General features: G+C 41.6%; 1 protein-coding gene across 1 annotated transcript; it reads left to right on the top strand.

The window, feature by feature from the left end:
• Positions 1-5,916: 5,916 nt before the first annotated feature.
• ANKRD1 (ankyrin repeat domain 1 (cardiac muscle)) lies at positions 5,917-13,751 on the top strand. Its single transcript, XM_009709100.1, is given in 10 exon segments — positions 5,917-5,943; positions 7,546-7,725; positions 9,546-9,683; positions 9,771-9,878; positions 10,546-10,644; positions 11,781-11,879; positions 12,024-12,122; positions 12,288-12,306; positions 12,309-12,373; positions 13,641-13,751. Coding segments are annotated over 10 exon segments (945 nt in total).
• The last annotated feature ends 697 nt before the right edge of the window (positions 13,752-14,448 follow it).

Genomic DNA, 14,448 nt, shown 5'->3' with positions numbered 1-14,448 from the left:
TCATGTTAATGCAGTTTACTTGGGTCCCGCCAAAGCATTTCATTTCATGGCATACGTTGGTCTGATTAAAAAGCATGCATTATATGGAATTAAAAGGATGCACTTTGGAAGAACTAAAAGCTGGCTCACTGACAGATCGCAAAGTGGTGAGAGTAGCAAGTGGAACTATTTCCAGCAGATTCCCACAAGGATCAGTTCCTGGTACAACATCGTTTAGTATTTTCATCACGTGCCCAAACAATGATGTAAAATCAGTCCCAAGATGGTCGGGGGCTGGAGCACTTACCGTGTAAGAAACGGCTGGGTGAACTGGACTTGCTCAGACTGGAGAAAACAAGGTTTCAGGTAAACTCAGAGCAGCCTACAAGGAGGTTACAAAGAAACCAGAGCCATGCTCTTTACAGAGTTTTCTGGGAAAAGAATGAGAAAACATGATTATAAATTGAAACAGGGAAAGTTTCAAGTGTATATAAGGAAAAAATATCCGTATGAGGATACTCAGGCATTGAATCAGGATGGCCTGGGGGTTATGAAATCTCTGTCCTTGGAGGTTTTCAAGATCCGACTGGATGAAGCCCTGAGCAACCCTACCTGAATTCAGTTTTGACCTTGTTTTGAGCAGAAACTTGGACTAGATGACGTCCCAAGGTCCTCCCTGTTATCGCATGTTAACACTGTAATTTGGTTGATTCTGCCTGGAGAGCAATTTGGGAATCCTGTTAGATAACTACTTCAACATGTGTTGTAATATAACGCTACAGGGAAAAGCAACAGTTGGATGTTATTTGGCCACTGCTGGTAAGCCGCCCACACAAAACTTGCCACCTTTGCAGAGTGGAATTCACAAAACTGAAGAAGCCAGTTGCAAGTGACCATCGCTCCTTCATGAACAGCCCAGAAAGTCTGGTACTGTTGCCCAACAGAGCCCTCCTGTGTCTCTTGAGCTGCTACTTTTGCTACTTAAGTGGAGTGGAGGACAGCTAGGACTTGGATTTTTTCTGCATAAACAAGGAACGGTCCTGTGCAGCACTTCAGCAGCATTTCAGAGGGATGTTTATATCACCCAAAACTATAGCATCCCCTTACATTTACACAGCAAAAAGGCATTGTGCTACTGGGATGAGAGGGAGCACTTAGGAACTTTCAGGCAAAGGTATAGCAAGATTCAATAACTGGAGGTTTTAAGCTAGACAATGTAAAATTCAAAAATGTCACAGCTTCCCTGGAGTGAAGCTGAATTCTCCCTTGCTGCCAGTCATGGCTTTATGGCAGAGCAGTTGGCCAGTGTAGGTACCTGTTGGATCATGGCTTAAGTGACCAGGATTTGCAGGCATGCTCTCACTGTAAGGATAACTTCTTCAGCAGTTCTCAAGTACTTTTCCTTTCCTGACTGACTTGGGGTTGTTCTGGAGTATTTATGAATGGCAGAAATCTTTTAGACAACTCCACACTGATACAGAAAAGTCTTTTTGCAGCAGCTGAGGGAATATTGTACTTCCTTGACCACACAAATGTAGTCAGAGGTTACATGAACAGAGCATCAGCACAGGTGTGCTGGAGCAGCAGGACCTTGACCTATATTGCTGACTAGGAAGGCCAAGTAGCCAACAGATAAACCCATTTGACCACAGATAATAACCCTTCTGGTGTGTTTTGCTGCACTTGCTTGTTAACTGAGACCCATTAAGGTGAACTAGCCAGATTCACATGTTGTACAAATGCCATCATGATTAAGCTCATGGCCTCTGATAAATTCAAATCTCTTGGTTCTAAACAGAAATAACAATATCTTTTTTCCTATTATGTGAAATCCCCAACCCTAATGCTATTTCAGGAGGGTTTTTTTAAGCCCTACAGTAAGTGATGCAACTATTGACTCATTGCTGGTTTGGGTTTTGACACCAGAGGACTGTGCTAGCCAGAGCAGCAACCTGCCAGACTATGACTTCTTTGTTTCTTTGATAACAACTGGTCTGAAGAAATGGAATTATAGCCTCATCCTTTAATTTAATACCTTTATACTTAAAACTAACTTCATATTCCTAGGTGAAATATCTGGGTTTGGTGGTCCCGCCCCCTCAAGGAGACACTATGTTTCTCTGTGGCAGTTTTATACACAAAAATATACATTGATAAGAAGTCTCCAAGTTGTTTTAAACAGATGATGCAGCAATTCCCTGATCACTTTAGAAAAAGCAGACAGATATAAATATATCACTATGTTGAAAAAGTTAGAGCATGAGTAGTATAATTTGCATATTATAGTTAACTCATACCCAAAGAGCTTTTTGACAATAAATATCAAAGAGAATATGTTAGATAAATAAAAGCATTTCCTGCCTTTTATGGAAAAAACCAGCTAAAAAAGAGGAGGAAACAAATATAGTTCTTGCAATATACTATTATTTACTGCTCTGTTGTATGTGGATACATGTAAGGCATGGTGGATGCTCACCCATACTGAGAAGTAAACAAGCCGTTACACACCAACAGATCACTAATCCAGGAGGAGTAAGCTATGGGTTACTGCTTCTTATGTGTACCTTGGGTATGAATTTATCCTTGACTGCACAGACATGGAACAGTTTTCTGGATTAATATCCTCTTAGGTGCATAACCACTCCCCAGCAACGGGGTTTTTTCATACCTTTACTTATTTAGCAGTAGGAAAAGGACAGAGACAGCCAGGCACAATGGCATTCCAAAGGGCAACATCTTCGCAACATCTTCACCATGAGGGTGGTGAGGCACTGGAAGAAGTTGCCCGGAGAAGCTGTGGATGCCCCATCCCTGGAAGTTTTCAAGGCCAGGCTGCATGGGGCTTTGAGCAACCTGGTCTAGTGGAAGGTGTCCCTGCCCATGGCAGGGGGGTTGGAACGAGATGATCTTTAAGGTCCCTTCCAACCAAACCATTCTATGATTCTATGACCGTCAGATGCAAGGACAGAGCCAAGGGCAGAGTACTGGAAAATGTAAGATATCTGAGTACAGCAGTGACGGCACTGAAAACATGATGCTAATACAGTTCACAAGAGGTGGCAATATCATCTGTATCACACATCATGTTTTCACTCTACCATTAACCTCTTTAAATCATTAATTACAAAAAATCTTTATGCTATTCAGACAACTTCTCTTTTGATAGCAGGTAACAGGGTGTGCCATATAGTTTTCTTTCTGTTATGCTGAGCCTACTGCCCTTTTGTGTTTTTCTCTGGGAAGTTTTTTGTGACAATATCTGGTTGCCTTACACCTTGCAGATCATTGCTCTGCCCTTATCCTTTAGCAGCGTGGCAAGAGTTTTTCAGATTCCCATTACACATCTCCCACTGACCATCTGCTATTACCACCTTAATGAGAAATCACTTGTTGAAAGGTGATTAAGTGGTTACTGTCCAGCACAAGGTTGTAAGCTCATTATACTACTTCTCCCCCCCCCTTATTAAGCAATAGCAGTAAGCCAGGAGTCTTAGCTGATATGAATCAGTGCCTTTCTACTATTTCAATAGGGTTACCTTAGTTTACATGACATTTAGCCTAAAAGCATTTACCATTAGGTTAATTTAGATTCCAGCCTTCTGTTAAAGTGGGTTTCTGTGTGTCACCCTTTTCACACAGAAACTCAGGATAATCAAGGAAGATTCTTTTCTATTTTTTATTGTTCTTTTAGTCATCAGGGATGGGATGTTTTAAAGATAATTACTAAATTATATCTAAATAAGCTGGATTTTTTTTGGTAGCACTCATGATGTAAGAAGTGGGTTTGTGCTTCCCTTCAGAGCACTGAGGTTTCCTGTAAAGCTACTCTGGCTCTGGATTTATGTACCATTTGCAGAGGAAGGTCTATGCACTTAAACCTTCCAGTTTAGGTTTTGCTGAGTCAGTTTTATATATCAGGCTGTTTAAAACAAAGGAAAGTAAAAAAAGGGAAAATTAAAGGCTGCTTTAAAAAATGGAAAGAAAAAAAAAAAAAAAAAGGAAAAGTAAGCTTCAAATACAATGGGGCCAGAGGTAGTTTGCACCTTCTTAAACAGTTTTTGTTCTTAAAGCAAACCTCTATGTTTCTCTTCCTGCATCAGGTCTCTGCTGTGGTCTGTTTCCACTAAACCAGAAGCAGTCTTCACAGCTGTCCTGTTAGGGCTGTGGATTTCAAGACAATCTCCAAATAAGCGTCACAGAACAAAACAGACCAAGGTAAGCTGTTACAGCACATCTGTAAACAAGAAAAAGCCGATCCGAGCTGCCTCTTATCATAGAGACACATAGCAGGAATACAAAACTGCTGTGAAAAAAAAGCCCAGCAGTGTGATTCAGGACATACCATTCGGGGGGAATGATAGCCTCACTGTACTTAGGTTTGAAAAAAAATGTTCTGAAAGGTTCTGTTGCTGCCACATACTCTATTTTAGTTCCGGGGCTCATCCTCTAATGTCATATATATTCTGAGTAGGAAAGGAACCACCTGATGTTCAGCTTCATTTCAGGGAAAGGGAGGGCATAGGTATGATGGGCAGTAGAAGACAAGTTTGGATGTACTCAGATTACTGGGAGATAGTTCAGAGGAGAGACACCTTGAAAGGTCAGTGTCAGGAATGCAGCATGCTAATGATGCTAATGATATAAACAACACCTAAGATAGTTAGGTCTTGATTTGCTGAAGCACTTTATGTACATGTTGTACTTGAAGCACCTGAGCAGTTGTATTCATTTCAGCCAGGTGACCTGGATGCCTGGATAAGCCAGGCTTATACCTCACCAGACAGGAGCTCCAAGCACTGCAGAATCACAGAACTGATTTTTCTTGGCATTTATCCACACTTCTAAAATGCAAAGATTAGTGCATCTTCCTTTTATAAAATTGCCTTCTGCTGGTTTTCATTCTTCTGCTTCCAGGCTACTCTGATTCATGGCATAAGAAAAGCTTTGGCAAACGACTCAATAACTCCTTTTCCCAAAAACACACACATCATCTGTATATATTTGTCTCTATCCCATCTTATCTCCAAAAATGAACAAATCACTTCTGTGCCCCTATTCTCTCAATCCAAAAGCAAAATATTGCCTGAGAAAACAGTTTTACTTTTTTTTTTTTGGCATAATAGGACATAATTTATTATTCTGCTTATGATCACTGACAAAGTCCCAGAAAAATGCAAAGCTTGCTGTTTTGAGATCTTACACTGATTGTAACTTATCGTGTCATAGGCCCTTTTAGCACCAGAGACATCATTCTGGCTTGGTAATCCCTTCAGAGAATTCCTTCCAACAAATATAGAAGACTGCCATCATGATGAGAAAAATCCTTTCCCCTAAAACTGTTTATCATCCAAGAATAAACAGCAATGAAAAGAATGGTTTTCCAAGACTTAAGGGGTCATAATCCATTTATCAGGAAGATATTACTACAAGTATTGTACATAAGCCACTTACCTTTTCCAGTGTCTTACAGTCATTTGAATGTCAGTTGAAAAAAAAAAATTAAAAAAAAAAAAAGTTGAAGTTATAATGCTATATCAACAGACAGCTGTCCTAGTGGGCACTGGGAACACAGAATGACTCGCATTGCTGAGCCATGCAGTCATTGCCAAAGGAACGATGAGCTCACATTTCATTCCGATTCACATACTCGGTGTGGTTAGACTGTGAGGCTCACCCTTCCCCGCCCAACTGACGCCCCCCTCCCTGCCTCAGACACCAGATCTGGCTCGTTAACATGTCTGGAATGAACGCGAGCCTACCTCTCAGCTGGCAAGCCCGAGGGGCATACTTGGATTCCCAGGTTGGAAGATTATCTCATTCAAGCACAGTTCACCCAAAGATATATAAGCAAAGGTACCGTGGTGGTCCCTGCAGAGCTGGCCTGAGCACTTGGGAGTTTCAGCCATACAGGAGTACAACCTTCAAACACCAGCAAATATGATGATGATGAAAGTAGAAGAGCTGGTACGTACAACCTTCTTTCATCTATTCATAATTACTTATCTTTCTAGACTGTTGTTGTACCAGGCAGAGAGAGACAACCTTTGTGGATCATTGAGGTGATTTAGCAGGTTACCAGCACTGCTGTGCTCTAGGTGCAAACCCTATATATACTATATGCTATCCTATTATATTCTCACTTTAACTTTTCCTTGGGAAGGGGTCTCACCACTGACACAACTACATAGCTGTTTGGATTTTGCATCAGAACATAGCTCACCAGGAAGAAGAGACTGGCCAAAATTTAGCAATGTATTTTCCTTTGACCTTGATTTACTTTTTTTTTTTTTTAGAAGCTATTGAGTTTACAATCATACTGAGTAATTCCAATCTAGTAAGGGACTGAGAGGAGGTATCAATGCAGGGAAACAAAAGTATTTTCTAATACTAAACAAACAGTTCAGTAATAGTATTATTTTCTAATAATAAACTCACAGTTCTTACACCCACTGCTGTTCATGGTGTAACAAGCCTTTGAAAAATAATGTCTAAACGAGACCACAAGTAATGGGACATTCTGCTGCAGGGTTCAGACTAAGAATGACTGATTTGATCAATAAACTGGGAAAATAGGTATGATCCAGTAAAACATTAGAACATGTTTTTTTTCCCAGATGGCTATGTTAAGATGTAGCTGCCATACAGCGTAACTAGTTAATGCTGTCTTAAATTCTGTGGCAAGGCCCTGACAGTTTCTCTAGTGTTAAACTCTGTAACAAACACAATTTTACAATGTGATTGAATAGAGAGGTAGTCTAAGCCACATGAATTTACTGAACCATTCTCAAAATATACAACAGCCTCTACTAAGTTTAACAAATTCTCTCTTTGTACATACTTGAGCATCAGGAATATTTCTGAAAGCTATTGAAAGCTGTGCTGCTGCACAGCACCACATAGCTTCTGCGCGGGAACTACCTTCTGCTATTTTGCTGAGTGCTATAAATGGGGACTTTGGTACTGACAACGATGGGTAAAACCAGCCTTGAAATTACTCAGCAACCCAATTTAACTGCATTGGATGTGTTTCAATAAAACTGTAAGGTCCCAAGGGACAAAGCCTCTCCTCCCACTCTACCTGCTCAGTTCTCCTGCTCAACACTCACTGGATGCTGGTGGCTGGTTGGGGTGGTTCTTTCCACCACGGCCTTTTACAGCCTTCTGATGAGTCTGGCACATGCTGGCGAGCCAACAAAAAAGGATGCTCTTCCCAGCTCTCTGGCTTTTGTCAGTACAGAAGAACCTCAGCCCCAGCCAGGCAGGTAGTTAAACTGTGAGTTGGCCTCATGGACCTTGATCCAAGTCCTGAAGATGCCAAGGGGGGGGTTGCTGAGTGGATGTTGGAGATCTGCCTGCAGGCGAGACTGCTCTAGCCATTCGCACACACAGCTAATCCCGGCACAGGCTGAATGAGGTCTGCACTGTCTGTCACACACTCCCAGAGCCATAGAGCAGGACAGGAGTGACATGCAATTAGCCCCTAGGTAATCCATGTTCCCCGGTGGGGGCTGGGGGGGGGCTACTGCAGTCATGAAACTGCTGCTTATATCACGTTTGCTTTTACAGGTGACTGGGAAGAAAGCGGACACTAAAGAGACTGGCAGCTTCCTCCCTGAGGACTTCAAAAATGGAGAGTATGAAGCTGCTGTAAGATTAGAGAAGCAAGAGGACCTAAAGACAGTCTCTGAACACTCACTGACCCGAGGTGATCTGGCTTTTGAGAAGGAGAAAAAACTAGAAGCAGAGGTAGGCTCTTGGGGTTTGTGTTTGGCTTTTTATCATCCTCTGTGCACCTTCTGCTGCAGCCCTTGAAGCTTTGCCTCTTTCTAAGTTAGAAATATGTGCACGGTGAGCTAGGTAAACCCTTAGGCTATCACCACCAAAGGAGGTTGGTCTAAAGTCCATTGAAGGCCATGGAGATCTGCTGACTCCTGTAGCCTATGGATGAAGGCAGTAATGCTGTGAAGCAGAACCAAAACTCCCGCTATAGTGTCTGATTAAAACCCTGGGGACTCCCTGCTGCCCAGAGTCACTTGCTGTCAGTAAGGGGGGGGGGAGCAATCATAGCCAGTAAGACACCTTCAGCTTGCACACCTAATGACTGCCACCAAAAATAACTAACCCAAGAAAGATGTAAGAGTGCATTTCTGAAGCCAGAAGCCTTATCTTACCATGAAAATGTTCTTTCTACAAAAACACTGCATTATGCTTACTAGTACATTTGGGAAAAACAATTACAAATGAAAGTGATACTGATCTACAGAAAAGTACCATTTTGCATTCCTGGAGCATGACAATTCTCTCTATATCTCTAAGAACTGATGCTTTTTTCCCCCAAAGTACAGTAGTTGTAACATCTTAAATTCTTTGGTGAATAAGCAACCAACTGGCCTATAAATTTAAAGTGATTTGGGAATGAAAAAGTTTAACTAGCAGGGGGCATGAGACTGTTCTGAAAAAAGAAGGGTGGGAAAGTGAGCCTCAGAAATATTAAAATAAACACTACCGACCTTCACCTTCAACAGAGATAATTATTTGCTACAGAGGTTTTTTGAGTTCCTCCAAAACAGGGTCCAAAGAACTTTTTGGGTTTCCAGTTGATCCACAGTCCACTGAGCCAACACAATTATTTTCCATTAAGTCAATGGTCTACAGATCAAACCCTAAATGCAGAGAACAATAAAAAGAAGAGGTGGAAATAACTTGAATAAGAACTCAATTGAAAAAAATGTATACCATATGACAGGGTCTCACCAGTCTATTTACCCTTAATGATACCATGGGACAGAATCTGTCATCTGTGTTCATGCTGAGTTACCCCTTGTTTGTGAATTCCCCTTCAGAAGTCAAGGACACCTCACGGTACCTGGGATCTCAGTTCAGGCAACACATTTGCCCCTGATGCTAGCAGTGCCCCATACTGACTTCATGCAGGGATGCTTTTTAGAAGCAAACTTGAAGAAGCCTTAAACATTTATTGAACTGCCCCTCCAAGGATACTGAGGATGTTCTTTGTAGCTTACCAAAATGTAACACTTCCTAACTGAAATGCTAAGATCAGTATAAACCTTGCTCTTCACTTAAGGGTATATTTTTCATCAAAGAGGATTAAGTTAGAATAAACCAGAGTCTGCATCATAAAAGTTGTTGAAGAAAAAATGCTTGGTGGAAGTCAGATAAAACTGAAGGGACTTCCCAGCTCTCATAAGCTGCACATGAGGTTTCTTAAATTGTTGGGTCAGAAGGGACTGCAGTGCTGCTCTGACTCCTGGCCTGACACGGACCAAAAATTCATGCTATCTAGCCTACAACATATGGCTGAAGCAGCATCTAGGAAGAGGCCCAATGGTGTATGAAAAACTATAGATGATGCAGAATTTCTCACACACTTAGTAACTTATTCTAATGGTCAATTAACCCTAGCTGTAAAAAAAAGACAACTTATTTCAAAGTTCATCCAGTCTTAACTGAATTAAGCTGAACAGTATCACACATTGTCCTGCCACCATGAAAGGGAGAGGTGCTCACACTCAGCTCAACTTGCTGGCTTCCCCAATTTGTTTCAGCTGAAGAAGAAGAAACTAGAGGAGAGGTCAAAACTTGAAAACTTAGAGGATCTTGAAAAAATTATTCAGCTGAAAAAGAAGAAAAAATGCAAGAAAGTGAAAGCGCCTGTTTTAAAGGAACCTGAACCAGAAGTTATTGTAAGTTACTTCAAAGTACCTTCTGGGAAAGCATTGATGGGGTTCTGCGCCACACACATTTATGCCCTGTGTATTTCTTTCCATCAGACAGGACCAGTGGATATACCCACATTCTTTAGAGCTGCACTGGAGAATAAGTTGCCAGTAATTGAAAAATACCTGTCAGACAAAGGGGATCCAAATGTCTGTGATGAGGTACAATCTTACTTCTTACTGCAAAGCCTGCTATGGAAGAGAGGTTATTACAGAGCAAAAGTAACTTTTACCACTAGGTTTTGTAGCTTCCCCACTTATGAGGAGAAAAAAGGGTGGGGGGAAGTAAATAAATGCTGGAAGTTTTGTATATCAAGTTTTCTAGTGATAAAGGGGCCACTGGGACCCTTCAAAGCAATACTACCTCAAAAGAATCTTTATATTTAAAAGAAAGCTGATGGTGCCCAGGAGACCCTGGTTTTCTGTAACAGGTGATCTTCCAATGCTACAGATGAAGAGACAAGAAATTTGTCTGCAGAACGACAAAAAAAAGTGATGCTGCCTGCCCTCATACTCCATAATGCATAAGCTGCATTTGCAAAACGCAGCGTAGCATGTTGGATGGGGTAACTTAACAGGCATCATTTTAAATTTGAATGCCATACTGCAGATATTTCTCACACCCTTTAAAATGCTGGGTAGGCAGCTCTCAGCTATCAGGATGCTATTAAAATTTAGCAGATTTCAGGTCTCAAATGTATTAGCTCTTGAAAATGAGTAAGTATAAAGTACGTATTTGCCATTATCCTAGGGAGGAGGGGAGAAAAGTTTTAAAGATATCTCTTGGAGCCATATTTAATATCTGACTTTGCACTGTTTTAATTACCAGTACAAACGCACTGCATTGCACAGGGCATGCTCTGAAGGACATCTAGAGGTGGTGAAAAGGTTGGTGGAAGCCGGAGCCCAGCTTGAACAGAAAGACATGGTATGCACATCAACTCACATTTCTTCCAAAAAAATGCTAATTGTTTTATAAGTGCCAAGAGAAGCACTTATAGAAGTGCTTCTTATAGAAGAGGAGCATTCAAAGGCCTTACAATGTCTTGTAAGTTTATCCTTAAAATAAGACTGTTGAGAAGAGAATTCAGGAGAGGGTGTCTGCCTCCCTTTGCCAAAATGGTTGCTGGAAAACACAGGAAGTGGAGGAACACATTGGCCAGTAGACTGCTACAAACAACAAAGCCTAATGTAGGGTAAGAGAGCTGAGGTCAGGCTACCACTTCAGCCTGCTAGCAGGTGGTGGAGATACCACTGTCCCACGCATGCATCCACGGCTCACGCAAGGTGCACACTCTCCACCGGGATTTCAAGGCTGCGCTTGGGGGAGACCCCTGCTCCTCCGAAACGCTAGCCACGAGGGTGGCCAAGGACCAACAGCTTCTGCAGCTGTTTTTTTGCTTCTCTGCTCCTCGCTCTTTGTCCTTTGCTGAACAGTTGGAACTGGCCAGGCTTGCTGCCCCTCACTTAACCCAGCAGTGCTCATGGAAAGCATAAGAAACAGGAGGAATGACAGGCAGAGTGAGATCTTCACAGGACATTCCACCCCTCCCGGCACAGCTGAGGGCAGAGAAACTGCATCTTGTAGAGGAAAAGGGTTCTAATTCACTTTGTGGACCTGCATAAGTTTGGGTGGTTTTTTTTAAAAAGAGAACTATTCTTTCCCTTGAGCTTCATTTTCTAAGCATTTTAGAAACCAAAAGGCATCAAATAAAAAATACTAACTACCACATAGCAGCTACATACCTGGCTAAAGATAACTTTTAAGTTCACAGAAGAGACAAAACACATCATCCTCTCTCACAGCAGTGTGGCCAAGATCTCTGTCATTAAGAGCAATATGCAGCAAGTGTGAAGAGTGAGAAACTCACAGTACTAAAAAAATTAGGGCAAAATAAGAAAAGCTGTTACTAGAAACAACTCAGTGATCACAGTGAAGTGCTTTACGTTAAATTGCTTGAAAATGATTTTGGATTAATTTAGAAATTCGATCAAAATGGTTTGATTGTTTTTTTAAATATAATGATGAATTAAATTACTTTCCATTTGTTTTTCCTGCTACAGCTTGAATCTACAGCCCTGCACTGGGCGTGCCGGGGGGGGAACCTGGATGTTCTGAAATTCTTAATGGACGAAGGGATAAATAGAAATGCAAGAGACAAGGTATGTGCTTCTGGGACTCTGCAGCTTTTTAAACTGGAGATGAAAAGCTGACCCTTACTCCAAGTAGATCATTTTTGGCAGCCGTTCTTGAAGCGGTCTTTAGCTATTCCATGCCACTGACTGCTTCCTCCTCCCACCGCTCAGTTGCTCAGCACCCCTTTGCACGTGGCTGTGAGAACGGGTCAGTACGACTGCGGGGAGCACCTCATCGCCTGTGAAGCAGATCTCAATGCCAGAGACAGGGTAAGTACCAACAACTTCTTACCTGTCAGCTATCAGGTGGCATCAAGCTGCTGTCTGCCTCGATAGTTCCACTTGCCTGTAAAAATCCCCAGCTAGGCAGTTGGGGCTGGGCCACGGTGCTAGACCAGCAGGACTGACGCTGTGGTCCATGTCTTGTGCCTCTAGGAAGGAGACACACCAATGCATGTAACCGCTACAAAATGATCAGGCTTCTGATTCTGTATGGAGCAGATCTAACTGTAAAGAACTGTGTAAGTAATAGCAAAAAAATACAGTAATTCAAAATGCTTTAGCGTAAGTTTACCTTCAGAGCAGTTTCATAGGTTTCAATGCCAGGAGAGACTATTGTGAACAGACTTAATTAGATCACTTCAGAGTTAATTAAAGCAGAGCTGACACAGGGAAAGTATAACTTGCGTGAGGTCAGGGAAAAGAGGAAAAACCCGTACCTCTTCTAAAACCAGAACCCATCAGCTGCAACTTAAAACAACATCACCTCTTTCTACAATTTATTTTAATTACACATATCATATATTGAAAAGACAGGATATACAGACACTTGCTCTCTGCACAACTCCTGGGCTTCAACCACCATTGAGAGACTGAAGATCTTAGCTTGTTAAAGAGAAATTTTTCTGTTAAGCCCACAGCTGATGGCGAGCCCCAGCACAACATCTGAATGTCCGGCTGTTAACCTGACCATTGGGCAAGAAATCCCCATGGCTCAGCAGAGCTTCAGTTTAAGAAGATCCACACCTGACTCTTTGCTCATAGCCACCGCAGCAGCAGTGTTGCTGGAGCTCTGTGACCACTTGTTAAAATATAGCACATCATGGACCCTTTCTCCCAAACACAAATCAAGCAGCAGTGAGATGGACGGTGGGTTTTACCAATGCCAGTCAATGTTTTTCATTGGCAATCAATCAAAACTTAAGGAGGCAAGGAAGAAACTAGTCACTGCAGCACTTTTACACTCCTTACTCTCTGCCCACACCCCCTGAAGCAGGGCCACTCCTGGCATTATACTTCATCAGGGTATGAAAACAATGACAAGTATGGCCCCAAAGACCAAAGACTTGCTCTCTCAGGCTTCATCTGCACACAAAAGTTGCTCCTGTTTAAATGTGGTTCATAACCTAATTAAACCAGTACAAACTCTTATCTGAATTCTCAATTAAACAGAAGAGTATCTTATTGAGGTTTCATCTAAATGTGTTTCTAATCAGTTTAAACTACATCAAAAGAAACACCTACATGCTCTGCTAGTCACAGTATTTGCTAATATGGCTTAGACCCACTGAAACCCAGGGAGATTTCATCACAAGTCTGACCAAGACTGGGACTACATCTGTAGAGCAAAAGGACTCTGATCTCAGGGAGGCAAGAGTAAGTCTGACTGTGTGTGTGCAGAAGGGCCTCACATCAGGCAGATGCACTGTACAAATATTTAGGGAATAAGAAAGGACTCTGTAATCACTGGCTGAAAATAAATCTTGCTGCTTCTGCTTTTTTACCTAGCAAGGGAAAACCCCTATGGATCTTGTTCTTCAGTGGCAGAACGGCACCAAAGAGATATTCAACAGCCTGAAAGACAATTCTTATAAGAGCGTCCATCTAGGCAAGTTCTGAAGAGAGAAACAAGACAGCTCTCTTTTTGCTGCTTTTAAATGCTTCATATGAACCTAGAGGAAAATAGCCCTGAACATAGTATTTGTATTGAAAATATTTATGGTACTGGATTATTTGAGGAATCTTCACTGAAAACTGCGAAACAAATGTGCAAAGAAAATATTTTAAAAGGCAGGTTGAGTGTTAAAATTCCACTGGTTCTAAAATGGCTTTATTTATTACTATTTATTATTTATTTATTTAAGAAGTAATTTTTAATTATTCTCAGCATTATTGTAGCTTTTTTTAATAGAGCTTTACATCCTAATGCAATCTTTGCCAGCAACTCAAATCCTTTTGTCTTAGATGGCAGTATTTCCAATTACATTAGCAACTTCCCCTCAAGCCTTCCAATAGCTCTGAATAGTGAATACTGGCAACTGTTGCCTTGTCTCTGCCAAATTCTCACTATTAAAATAATATGTTAATTAAGTGGTGATACATGGAAGAGCAATGGAAGAAGGTGTACTGAAGTGCCAAGTGGATTTAAAGAAGTAGTTGAGTAATGGGGTTTATACAGGGTTTGGCAATCGTGGTTGATAACGAGCTCGAGGACAGACCTCCAAACATCACATCACTGGACTGTGGGATTCAGACGCAATGTTATGAAGGTGAGAGGAGACAGCATCAGGAATGTGAATTTTTTTTAAGCTAGACT

This window comes from Cariama cristata, unplaced genomic scaffold (genome assembly GCF_000690535.1).
Source record: "Cariama cristata isolate BGI_N322 unplaced genomic scaffold, ASM69053v1 scaffold21091, whole genome shotgun sequence".
In the NCBI taxonomy this organism is placed as follows: domain Eukaryota; kingdom Metazoa; phylum Chordata; class Aves; order Cariamiformes; family Cariamidae; genus Cariama; species Cariama cristata.
Note: the sequence above shows the minus strand (reverse complement) of the source record. Positions and strands in the feature narration are given on the sequence as shown.